The 13,988-nt window shown below is 35.5% G+C and overlaps 1 protein-coding gene across 1 annotated transcript; it reads right to left on the bottom strand.

The window, feature by feature from the left end:
• Window positions 1–11,634: 11,634 nt before the first annotated feature.
• LOC141511305 (olfactory receptor-like protein DTMT) lies at window positions 11,635–12,588 on the bottom strand. Its single transcript, XM_074220559.1, has one exon. It carries the CDS (start codon window positions 12,586–12,588, stop codon window positions 11,635–11,637), a length of 954 nt encoding a protein of 317 aa, XP_074076660.1.
• Between the last annotated feature and the right edge of the window lie 1,400 nt (window positions 12,589–13,988).

Below are 13,988 nucleotides of genomic sequence, written 5' to 3'. Positions count from 1 at the left end.
CCCAAGGTCAGGATCAGCTGAACTTTGGATAGTCTTCCCTTTATCAAGTCCAAGGATTCTTATTGTGAGGGAAAATGGAGGGAAAAATCCAAAACTCCCCAACAGAAGATAGCCTCTTGTTTCTCCTTGTCAGTATTTGAACCTACATCTTGATGACTTCAGATCAACATTAATTTACTGTGTTTTGATAAAACATATAGACCTTTTGCAGCTATATGTGCCCAGAACTAGATTTAAATGTATTTGAGAAATTTGTGTAGCAAAGTAAATAAAAATATAATATAATGTAGATAATATTTAGTTGTAGTTTTCTAAGTCAATATGTAGACTTCTTTGAATTTGACACCACTGTGGTAGACTACTCTCTTTGCCTACAAACTTGCTGGAAGAGACTCTCAGTTCTCTGTTATTATTATTTGGTGGATCTTGTGACTAACACATGATCTGCCTGCCACATCTATTCAGTGCACTGAGCTTTAAAATTTCATGTGTGTGTGTATGTATACACACAGCTATTAAATATATTTTATTGATATTTTTTATGTTGCCTAGGTATCTCCTTTCAGCTTCCTTCTTCACCCACTCAGAGAGAGATATCCATTAAAGCAAAACAATTTTTTTTTAAGAGGAAGATTTAAAAAATTTGGTCAAACCAATCAGTTTTTGAAGAAAACTGTCATAGTGTTCTACAACTTTGGGGATTTTCCATCTCTGGAAATGATTTCTGAAGTGAGTAGTGTTCTCATATCCTTTTTTTGGAGGGTCAAGTTTATTGTTTGTGATTATGAGATTCATTTTTTAGTGTTTTGTAGATGTCTTTTACCCTAACATTGTCATATAGTCTGTTTTCCTGGCTCTGCTTATTTCACTTTGTTTCAGTTCAAGTCAATGAATGGGAAATTTTTTAATAGGATACTTCCTTCCCTTTCCTGAGGCTCCCCTTGCTTTGTCTTATAGCAAGATGTTAATTTGCTCAGCTGCCTTTAAATCATAATTGATCAACTCAAAGCTCTAATGTAAACATAAGTCATTATTAGTTATTCTGTTTTAAATTTTTAAATTTTTTTTTATTTTTGCAAGGCAGTGGGGTTCAGTAACTTGCCCAAGGTCACACAACTACATAATTATTAAGAGTTTGAAGCTGGATTTGAATCATGTTTTCCGGACTCCAGGGCTCATGCTCTACCCACTGTATCTCCTAGATGCCCTGTCATTCTTAGTTATTCTGTAAGAAATCCAACCACCAGTCATACCTTGGCTCTTCTTTTTTCATTTTTTTCCACTGCTTATATTCCTACTTCTGATTTATATGCCTACTCCTCTGTTGCCATTTAACTTTCTGATTCTTGCATAAAGTCGAAATCTTCTACATAATTTCTTCCTTTTTCTACTTTCTGCTAACAGAACAAAAAATAATTCCCCCCTTTCAATATGACAGTCCTTCAAATAGTGGAAGTCAACAATTAAGTCCTCCCTTCTCTCCCAAGTCTTTTTTTGTCCAGACCAAGCATTGCTAGTTTCTCTAATTGATCCCAGTTTCTAATTCCCTAGCAGGCCTCCTCAGGACATATTTCAGTTTTTCCAAGTCCATCTCAAGTCATCAAATCAACAAACATGTATGAAAAACCTACTATATATACTAGTGGAATTCTATCATAGCTTGTGTTCTACTGAGAATCCAGAATTAGCAGATCAAAAAAGAATTTAATTGTTATTGTGTACTAAAGATTATGTTAAATGCTGGGGACACAAAGAAAGGTAAAAACACCCTTCTCTCAAAGAGCTCAAAATCTAATAGGGAAGAAAATATGAAAACAACTATGATAAAATATATGTGGGAAAAATTTCCTGCTTATTTTACTTTGCACCAGGTCAAGTAAATGAAACTTTTTTTTGATAGGATGCTTTCTGTTCTTTAATGTAGCTTCTCTTGCCTTGTGTTATGGCAAGATATTAATTTGACTCAGATAAAGGCATAAGATGAAGGACTGGGAAAGGTTTCTTACTGAAGGTGGGACTTCAGCTGACACTTAAAAGAAGTCAGGGAAGTTATGTGGGAGAGAAATTTTTTTCAGTTTTGGATATTTTGACATTTAACTATCTTTAACTCTAAAGTCAGTTACCATCATCAGTTACCATCAAAGTCATTATCATCCAATAATGATTACTCTAGCTTCCATATGCATATGATGATGGTAAACACACTTTCATTAATTTCCTACTTCAGGGCTTCATTCAAATATGGTGGACTTATTTTTGCTTTTCTCCCTTCCTTCCTCCCTGATTTTTTCTTTTTTTTTTGCAAAAGAATGAAATGCTGAGATAGTTGACAGAATCTGAAATTTTCTATAAATATTATCTTGGAAGCAGATTTTGGAAGAGGATATCTCAAATGGTTACCTGAGTTGAAATGCCCACATCTGAAATGTAGAAATAAGTTGGCTGAGAAAGGCAACTGGAAAAAGTTTAGGGAAGGTTGACAGGGGGTGAAATGGAATAGTGGAGAGAAGAGACATATATGAGAGATGTTGTGAGGGTAGAAATTCATAATAGTTTGGACATGTGATATGAGAGTGAGGAACTGAAGTTGTGATGCTTGAATACTGGGAGGACAGTGAGAAATGCTCTCAAGGAACTTACATTCTATTGGAATCTATTAGAATACTCAATAATTACAAAGTATTAGTATATTCAGAATGAGATAGAAGTTTCAAGGTAATCTAAGGGAAATTAAAGGGGGGAAGGAAATTTTTTAAAGCCATAATGAGAGAAAAGATATGACTTCTCCTTAAGTGGATAGCACTATGATAATTGATGATAGAGAAGGCAGAGCTGCTCACTCTACTTTTGCTTCAATTTTCTGTGCCCAGGAATATGATCTTTGGATTGGGAAAGACAAAATGAAAGAGCTAATAGGAAACTTATCCTTAGGCTATGCATAAACATTGTAAGTGAATACTTAACTGTCCTCGAGTCTGAGTCACAAGGCCCAGATGAATCAAAGCTTAAGCCAGTGAAAGAATTAAAAGATGTGAATGTTGAGACATTGTAAAATCAAGCTGAGTCAGAAAATCTGTATTAAGTATATACTATTAACCAGACACTGTGCTATAATTTCTATGGATGCGAATAAAGGAGTATATCAGAGATTACAGTCTAATAAGGTAGCAAACATGCAAATGACCATAGAAAGATAAAATATATGCGGGATAAATTTGAGATAATCAAAAGAGAAAAGGCACTAGCATTAAGAGAGATAAAGGGAAACTTCTGGTAGAAAATGGCATTTTAGCTGGGGAATTCAGGGAAGAGAGGAGACAGAAATGAAAAAGGAGAGAATTCTAGTCATGGGAGATAGACAATGAAAATGCCTAGAATTGGGAGATGCAGTGTCATATTTAAGGAAACACAAGGAGGCCTGTGTCACTGGCTAAGCAGGTTATGTGGAAAGGAATAAAGTGTAAGAAAATGGAAATGTAGGAATGAGGCAGGTTATGAAGGACTTTGAACGCTAAACAGGATTTTATTTGATCCTGAAGGTGATGAAATCATTACAGGGCTAGACCTGTGCTTTAGGAAAATTAATTTGACAGCTGAATGAAGAATCAACTATAGTGGGAAGTGATTTGAGGCAGAGACCAACTAGAAGGTTATTGCAATATTCTAAGTATGAGGCAATGCCTGGACTGTTAGTAATCTTTGAAAGAACATGTAGACTGGGGAAGGTTATGCAAGATTTGAGAAAGAAATGCTGTCTTAATTTTGAAAAGGGAAAATACAAACTATAGAACACTGAGCTTATGTTCAGGTTTTGGCTAAGTTCAAGCATATATTATTATTACTAAAAATTGATTAATAAATATTTGAAAAGGAAGTGGTAATCAAAAGAGCACACATTGCCTCTCCATAAATGGGTTATGCAAAACTTATCTCATTTCCTTTTATGAAACAGCTGGGTGGCACAGTAGACTTGGCCTGTAGTGAGAAAGACTGAGTTGAATTTGGTCTCAGACACTTACTAGCTGCGTGACCCTGGACAAATCACTTAACTTTGTTTGCCTCAGTTTCCATATCTATAAAAATGGGAATAATTATGGTACCTATCTCTCAAGGTTGTTGAGGAGATCAAATGAGATAATATTTATAATGCACCTTAGTACAGGGGGTTGGTAACCTTTACATAAATGTTAATTACTATTATAATAATTTTTAATTCTACTTATGCCTAATTCTATAAATATAGTTAGCAAAGCATTTGACCAGAATCTCTACTATTGTATTAAAGACAAATGTGAACTGGAATTAGGTACAGCAGTGGGGGAAAAAGTAAAGGCAAAAATAATCCCTGCCCTCAAGGATGTTATATTCAGATCCTTTGAAGTCATGGTCAGGACTTGATATAATTTCACTATTTCTGTCCTGAGGATGTTACCACTATGAAGGTGGTGAAGAGCAGACAGACACACTATATCTCTCTATTCATTAAGGGAAACAGTCGCAGTAAACCAGACATCAAAAATCGGCTCCTGTTTGAATATTCCAATAAGAAGTTTTCAATTCACTAAAGCTATCTGTTAGAACATGTTCTTATAGTTGCTAGCAGTCAGTGTTAGAGGTTTGGAGGCTGGACCTAGATAGCTTCAAAATTTTTGACCCCTACAGAGTTGGTAGACAGTTTGGTGAATTATTTTTGGAAAGAATTTTGAATGCTTACTAGTAATATATTTTAATAATATTATCTTGCATTTTCTTCCATGCCTATAATATGGCATTAGGTGACTGATGTTAAAACTGCATGGACTTTTCAAGGGAAGTGAATTCAGCAGGGCTGAAAGTTTACGAGTATTAGCTTAAGGCTATAGGATCTAATATCCAGATTTTAAGAACCTGAAAATTGCTAGGCGTTACTATAGTAGCATTCTGATGGGGATAGAAGCCTGGTAAGGAGTGAGGTAGGGTATTATTTGAAGTCTCAAAATATTTCTAATATCTTCATGGGCAGCATGATTTCCTGATGCAACAGCACAAGGAACATATTAGTGAAAAACCTCCACTTTGTTCCTGGGAGACTGCTTTGTGCTATGTAGGGATAATTTGATGGGCAGGATTGCTGCCCAATTAGACTCAATCACCAGAAGTTACACTTTTCCCAGCTGAGTCAATTTAATTTAAATGCCAAGAACAACCCCATGCAATTAATTTTTGATGTAAGAGAGGATAGTGTAAGATAGAGGAAATGGAACTTCCCTGGAGACTCATTAACTGTATTGCTAACTCTGATAATGATACAGAAACTTTCTGGATACACAATGTTCCAAATTGAGTCTTTGCTGTTCTCCTGAGGGAGTCTGTGCTGAGCCTGGCTTCTCTTCTGTATCTCAAGAGACAAAGCCTGTGTTGCAGTGTTTAACTTTTAATGTCCTCATCATTTTCTCTTTTTCTGAATAAATGAGTTGGGTATTTGCAGGTTTAGATGTTCTGGATTTTATTCATGTGAGGTCAGCTATAAACATATCGATGACCAGAATTTTGGATACATTGAAATATGGTAGAAATGTCAGGACCTCTGATTCTAGTCTTGCTTCAGTTACTGCATTTAAGTGTAACCTTGGGCAAATCATTTTTTTGGGCCTCAGTTTTCCTCATTTGGCAAATGAAATATTCTCAAATGCTTTCTTATTGATAAAAAAATCTGTAATCAATGGAATCTCTGATTCCAAATGCTCTGTGTTTAATACAAGCTGGATTGCTTAAGAACCAATGTAATTGTTTATAATATAAAACTTGATCTGTAGATGATCCAGATGCTAGATTTTATTTGGTTCTATCTGGAAACGGTGGGTTCACATAAACATACTGGCTTCCCATGCCCCAGCTCCTTCTCTTTTACTTTCAAACAACACAGTAGAAAAATTAATTCACCAGACATCACACCTTCATGACCCATATGCAGTGATGCTCTGATAGAAGTTTAGCAAATGCTCCCCCAATATGGGGGGATAAATACAAATGGTACATTTTAAAGTTTAAGCTGCATTATTAACATTTTCTTCACCACTTTCAGAAGTCAATATCAATAAGAAATGAAACTGAGATTTGTGGCATTGATTGATTTTTGAGGCTAATCAGTTCTTGTGTCAGAAAGTCTTTATTACTCTTTGAGTTGGCTTCAGCACACCCCTGCCTGTATATTATATGGAAGCAACCACTACTTCTTGCCACTCTTCATACAGAAACACCAATAGGATATAGTTAATTGAGTTTTCTGTTCTAGGTTTTGTGCTATTAGGGAACTTCTAGAATTTGTGATATTGAGAAGTGACTTAGGTGGTAAAAGCCTATATTAGTAGGTGCCAAAACAAACCAAACCTAGAGACTCATGTAAAAATATTCAAAGTATAATTGTATTATCACAGCTAACAAAATGGATGCAGGCAGGACCCCTTCTTGGGCTTTAGATTTGTAGCTCCTTTTCTGTTTCATGATTATTCAGTCAAAACTGAATATTAATTTTAACCTGACTTTATCTGGATGCAAATTTGTAGGATAGGAAGAAGGAGCACTCAGAAAATTCCCTTTGGTCATTGTAAGAGGGAGAGATTGAGATAGAAATTGAAGCCTGAGCCTTCTCTGGCAGTGAATGAAGATTGATGCCAAGTTAACCCTTTGGATTGAGCAGTGTGACAAACTTGGAGAGAGAAAAGCTAGAATCAAATAATCTTGAGATTTGATGGGATTAGAGAAATTATATCATTCAGCTTGGAACTAAACTGAAATCTCTTCTTATAGTGAAAAGAGATGGGTTCAAATTTGGCTGTACTACTTATATTAAATTTAGCCTTGGTTTGAGACTTAATCTTCTCAACCTTTTGATTTAAACTTATAAAAGGAGGGCATTGAATTAGACGGGGGGTGGGGAGAACCTCTGCTCTTTTGGTTGTGTTGATTTGGCATTGCCAAGGCAACTAACTGCAGGTGGGATTCACATTTAAATAAATTTAGGAGCTTTTTAGAGATGAAATAATTGAATATATATATATATATATATATTTACCAAATATAACCTGTGAATCATATTTTAAATATTCAAATGGCCTTTGGCAGACTTGGACAACAACAACAACAACTAGAATTTATATAGTACTAATTGAACTAAGTGATTTATAAATATAATTTTATTTTATCCTTTCAATAACCCTGGAGGATACGGACTATTATTATCCACATTTTATATTTGAGGAAATAGAGGAAAACAGAAATTTAGGCACTTATTTAAGATTATGCATTTAATGTCTGAGAACAGATTTAAAATTAGAGCTTCTTGACTCCAGGCTTGGCCCTCTATTCCACTGTATTACCTAGCAACCTCTAAATTATATATTTCTACTTGTCCATAATAATAATGTTAGATCTATATGTAGAAGTAAAAGAACAGATTTCACAACTGTTTCAACTCACTCTGTAGTATTATTTATTATTTGATTATTTTGGTGGGCCAGTGAAAAGCTAGAGTGCTCTCTACTGTCACCTGCTGCTGAGAAGAAGGATAATCAGAACAAATTGAGTGGATATAATTTGTGCGCTAATATAATTTGCTAATAAGAATAAAATAGAAAAGAAAGAAATTGGTTTACTGCATCATCATTAATTCTGCATTATCCACCATGAAGTGGAAAAGAAGAAAAGAATCCTGCAAAGGAGCAGAATTGGATAGAATTTTGTTAACTTTAGGATAAATTTATTGTTTTTTTCCCTTAAAAGAATATAACAGGGACAGCTAGATGGTGCAGTGCACCAGTTTTACAGTCAGGATGGCATGAGTTCAAATTCTACCTCAGAAACTTAATATTTATTTAGGTGTATGACTTTGGGCAAGTCACTTAACCCCATTGCCTTGCAAAAACCAAACCAAAACAAAACCCCTTATAAAGAATATAACAGTAATTGAAGGTAATAGAGAAGTTGGAAGAGGTGGATAAGAATAGTTATAGCTAGTACTTAAATGTCTTTTAAAGTTTGCAAAGCACTTTACATATTATCTTAATGATTATCAATCAAAACTCTGCTAGGTAGGTGCCATCATTAATCCCATTTTACTGATGAGGAAACTGAATCTGAGAAAGGTTACATGACTTACTCAGGGTCTCATAGCTGGTAAATGTCTGAGGCAGATTTCAATCTCAGTTCTGTCTGACTTCAACGACTACCCCTCCACTGAGTATACCATAACTGCCTAGTTAGCCTACTAAAGCTGCTATCAAGGTGTAACCTTGATCTCTGACAATGGTAGAGCATAGTTGTGACTTTTTTATCCCTCTATTTGAACCCTATGCCTCTTCTTGTAAGTTAAGATTATATTAACTTTATAATAATTTTACTAATGCCTTTCATCTTTACATTGATTATTTCCCCTTAATGTATTTCTTACTAACACGAGCCCTCCTTCGTAACAAAGAAGGGAAGGGAATAAGCATTTATTAAGCATCTGCCATGTGCCAAGTCCCAAAAGAATTTATTAAGTACACATCATTTACCAGACATTATTCTGTTTTTTCTTTTAGAAATATTTTATTTTGAATTTTACAATTTTTTCCCCTAATCTTGCTTCCCTCCCCTCACCCCTCACAGAAGACAGTCTGTTAGTCTTTACATTGTTTCCATGGTATGCATTGATCTAAGTTGAATGTGAAGAGAGAAATCATGTCCTTAAGGAAGAAACAAAGTATAAGAGATAACAAAATTACATAATAAGATAATGATTATTTTAAGAATTAAAAATAATGTCTTTGGTCTTTGTCCAAACTCCACAATTCTTCCTCTGGATACAGATGATATTCTCCATCACAGATACTCCAAAAATTGTGGCTGATTGTTGCACTGATGGAATGAGCAAGTCCATTAAGGTTGACCATCACCCCCATATTGCTGTTAGGGCATACAATGTTCTTCTGCTTCTCCTCATCTCACTCAGCATCAGTTCATGCAAATCCCTCCAGGCTTCCCTGAATTCCCATCCCTCTTGGTTTCTAATAGAACAATAGTGTTCCATGACATACATATGCCACAATTTGTTAAGCCATTCCCCAATTGAAGGACATTCATTTTATTTCCAATTCTTTGCCACCACAAATAGGGCTGCTATGAATATTTTTGTACAGGTGATATTTTTACCCTTCTTCATCATCTCTTCAGGGTATAGACCCAGTAGTGGTATTGCAGGATCAAAGGCATGCACATTTTTGTAGCCCTTTGGGCATAATTCCAAATTGCTCTCCAGAAAAGTTGAATGAGTTCACAGCTCCACCAATAATGTATTAGTGTCCCAGATTTCCCACATCTCTTCCAACATTGATCATTGTCCTTTTTGGTCATATTGGCCAGTCTGAAAGGTATGAAGTGTACCTCAGAGGTGCTTTACTTTGCATTTCTCTAATAATTAGTGATTTAGAGCAATTTTTCTTATGACTATGGACTGCTTTGATTACCTCATCTGTAAATTGCCTTTGCATATCCTTTGACCATTTGTCAGTTGGGGAATGGTTTGGCCAGACATTATTCTAATCACATTATTGCAAATATTATTTCATTTGATCCTCATAAAAACCCTATGAAGGTGGTGCTATTATTGTCTCTATTTTATAATAGAAGAAACTGAGGCAGACAGAGGTTATGAGACTTGCCTAGGGTCAAATAGTCTGTAAGGGTTCAAGGCTGAATTTTGAAATCAGGCCTTTTTGATTTCAGGTTCAGTAGTCCATATACTGCACCTCTGAGCTGTCAAAGAAAAAAACTGCTAAACAAATCCAATAGACACAGTTACTGGGTCAAGCTGGGCAGAAAAACAGCTTGGATGTAGAGAATTTCTGGCAAAATTGCTGAGAAAAGCAGTTCTGCAAGACTTTCGAACCCTGATTAGTGCAATGATAGACTACAAGTCTAAAAGAATGAAGGTGAAGCATGCTACTAATTTCTTATCAGAGAGGTGATGAAATCAAAATATAGAAAGAGACATATATTTTAACTATAAATCTATGTGAAAGCTTTATTTTTTTATTTGCTCTTTGGGAGGATGGTAGTGGGGAAGAGACAAATTAATAAAAGAAAAAAAAAGAAATGGTGGACTACAGGTACTAGATGCAGCATTCCCTGTCAAATACAGTCAATGCATCTATTGTTTTTCTTCTCATACTTCTATACTTGAGGGAGCAGTTATTGGGTAATGATGATAATATTTTTTAAAAAATTGTTTTTAATTTTTGGAATAAAATAAGCATTTCTATAATATAATAAAAAGATGATTATATATGATACAGGTTTACTTTGCATAACTAGATATTCCTTTCAAATAGGATTATGATATTTGTCCTTGGTTCTGCACATGAATTGGATTTGAGTGAAAGGAAGCTGGGGTAAGTCAATATTCTCACTTTCTTCTTCAGAGCCATTTGAATCCAATGACCAGATATAAATCAGGACAATTGGAGATGGCCTTAAATGTGAGGCAATTAGGATTAAGTACTTAAGTTCAAAGTCATACCTCTAGTATGTGTCAAATGTCTAAGGGCAGATTTGAACTCAGGTCCTCCTCACTTCAGGGCTTATGTCCTATCCACTGTATCACCTAAATGTCCTCCTTTCAACAAAATTTTCAACAAAATTATCTTGTAAATTTCTTTTTGTTTTTCCTTCTCTTTCCCATAGATGGCTGTTATTAGACACACACACACACACACACACACACACACACACACACACACACCACACGTAGAATAATGTAAAATTATTCTATACATACTTCTATTTATAAGTTCTTTTTTATGGATGCAGATAGTGTCTTTCTTCATATATACTTTTTAGTTAATGTGGGTATTTATAGAAGACAAAATAACTTAGTCACTCGAAGTTGTTCTAGAAACAATATTGCTGCTACTGTATAGGTTCTCATTTTGTCCTTCATTATTTTGTGCAAGACTTTTCCTGTTTTTTAAAATCATTGAGTCCATCATTTCAGATTGTCCAGAATAAGCTTTTACAATTGTAATTGCTTAAGACTGCACCAAGACTTTTGGAACACCCTATATTAACATTAGCTATTAATAATGATGATTGACATAGTCCCTATTCTAAAGTATCTTGCAAATGGCAGAGGCAGGATATATTAATGTGAAAAGTTTACAATAATGAAGTATTTAAATAAATGTTCAAGATATAGTAGGAAAGATTTTACAAGCTTACACATAAAGAATTGCTAGATGAAAGATAAACACTGAGTGATTAAAGAGTTCAGAGGAAGGTTAATTGACTTCTCATTGGGTTGGTCAGGGACGATTTAGGAAGTTAGTGTCTTATACAGGGTCTGGTACATTTGTTTGATATATGTCAGTTGAATGAATGATTGAAGAGCAATTTTAACTGAACTTTGAATGAGAGAAAAAAATGAAATAATAGAAGTAATCCACATGGCAGGAAGATATAGGAAGGAGCCATGAGGAGAACTAATTGTCTTGAATGTGAACTATATATAGGAAACTGTGGGAGAAAAAGTCAGTTGGGTCATATAAAATTAAAAAGTTCTAAATATCATACTGTGTACTTTTATCCTCACTAGAAAGAATTGTGCTATGAGCCTCAGTTTTAGGGTCTCAGGGAGAAGGAAAGTTTTCTTGCTGCCAGGAACTTCTTGAAGGCCCCTTTCATGTCTTGATTCCTTAGACTATAGATAAAGGGGTTCAGCATTGGAGTTACGATAGTGTACATGATTGACATGACTGTCTCCTTGACTGTGGAGTTGTTTGTTGAAGGGCATAAATAGAGGCCAATAACTGTCCCATAGAAAAGAGAGACTACTGAGAGATGGGAGCCACAGGTGGAGAAGGCTTTGCGGATGCCCCTTACAGAGGGTACCCTGAGGATAGAAGAAATAATACGGGCATAAGATGTGATAATTAATAGAAATGGCACAACCAAAATCAAGCCCCCCATGACAAAAATTACCAACTCATTTGACCGGGTGTCTGAGCAGGCCAATTTGAGGAGGGCAGACATGTCACAGAAGAAATGGGGAATTATGTTGTTGACACAGAAAGATAATCGCGACATGAGCAGGGTGTGGAGCAAGGCATGGAAAGCTGTAAGGACCCAGGAGAGCACCACAAGAGAGTTGCACAGCTTGGGGCTCATTTTGACTGTATAGTGCAGTGGGTAGCAGATAGCCACATAGTGGTCATAAGCCATGGCCACCAACAGGAAGCTCTCTAGGTCTGCAAAAAAAAGGAAGAAGTACATCTGCGCCAGGCAGCCAGGATAGGGGATAGCTGGTTTCTTGCTCTGCATGTTTACCAGCAGTTTAGGGATGGTTACAGAAGAGAAGCACATGTCAGAGAAGGACAGGTTGCTAAGGAACAGATACATGGGGGTGTGCAGGTGAGAATCCACCTGGATCAGGATGATGATGAGTGTGTTCCCAAGGATTGTAGTAAGATACATGGCCAGGAAAAGGGCATAGAAAGGAGCCTTCATCTCTGGTTGGATAGGCAGACCCAGGAGAAGAAACTCAGAGATAATGGTTTGGTTTCCCCTTTGCATCATGAACTTGCTTCATCTGAAAGGAAATGAAAATACCTATTAAATTAAAAAAAAAGTTAAGCCATGAATTTTAATGAACATACAGTTATTTTGAAGCTCAGTTCCCAGAATTTCAGTGTAGGAAGAAACTTTAAAAATCATCAACACCAACTCCTAATTTTACAAGTGGAAACTAAGATGCAGAGACGTGGTTTGATCAAATTCTCTCAATGAATTAGTAACTGAATTGGGATTTGAACTCAGATCTTTTGATTACTAGTTCAGTTCTACCACTTGTCTCCACTTTCTCTATAATTCATCATACCATAGGAACAGAAATTAGTAGCTAGGAGGAATATTAGAATATTTAAGGGCAGGAGACTTTAATGCAGAGGGACTCCAATCCCTTAATTGTACTGATGAGGAAATTGAGGTCCAAGGATTACTTGCTCACAGTTACACAAATGGGTAGTATTGAAGATGAGATTCAATCTCAGGTCTTCTTGATTCACTGCCTCTCAATTAAGAACTGCCACTGATACTTTTTTTATTCCATAAATAAATAAATAAATAGATTAAGAGATAAATAAATAAATAAACAAATAAAACAAGAACTGATTCACAATGGAACAGGTTCTCTTAATAGACAGTAAGATCCTCTTGTTTAAAATCCATTCAGTGTTGGATTAGTACTTACTGAGACTGCTGTAAAGGGGATGTCTAGTCTGCTATGAAGCAAGACTAGAAGGTATTATATGTGAAAGTTACAGAGATGCACATTCTTTTAAGATCTCTTCAAATTCTCTGATTTTTTTGAATTTCATCTCCTCATCTTCCTATTTGCCAAGTTTGTTATTAATTACGTTCTAGGTGCTGAAGATCCATTCTACATAATTTGTCTGTCCTGGGTCTTAGAATTTTTTATCCCATAAATCGAGATCATAAATAATCTGACAAGGCAATACATCTGAGCTATGGTCACTATCACTGGGAAGAGAATAAGTATACTTTTTATAACAGAGATAGTTTAAACATTAAGCAGAAAAAGTTTCCAGTGAATGTACTTAAGATCTTACTTTTAATCATTCTTTGGGAGTGGAATGATTATGTTCAATTGGCAAGAAATATGACATAACTCTTTCCACCCCTCCCTTCAAGTTGCTATTCTTCTCCTTCCCTAGGTTATCTTATCAGTCTATGGTCTAGATGAGATCCGAGTCATAGAATTTCTATTTTGGAATGTCAGAAGTTATCTGATCAATTAATTATACCCAAGAAGAATATGCAATCTATTCTTGTGTACAAGAATTCCCTTTATAACATGCCTGGCAAATAGTGATCCAAACTCTGATTGAAGATTTTTCAGATTACCAACCTTCCAAGAAAGATCATACCCTTGTTATAGATTCTTTTGTTTCCTTGAT

This window comes from Macrotis lagotis, chromosome 1 (assembly GCF_037893015.1).
Source record: "Macrotis lagotis isolate mMagLag1 chromosome 1, bilby.v1.9.chrom.fasta, whole genome shotgun sequence".
NCBI classification, from domain to species: Eukaryota; Metazoa; Chordata; class Mammalia; order Peramelemorphia; family Peramelidae; genus Macrotis; species Macrotis lagotis.
The sequence above is the reverse complement of the archived record's forward strand: the minus strand, read 5'-3'. Positions and strand labels throughout refer to the sequence as shown.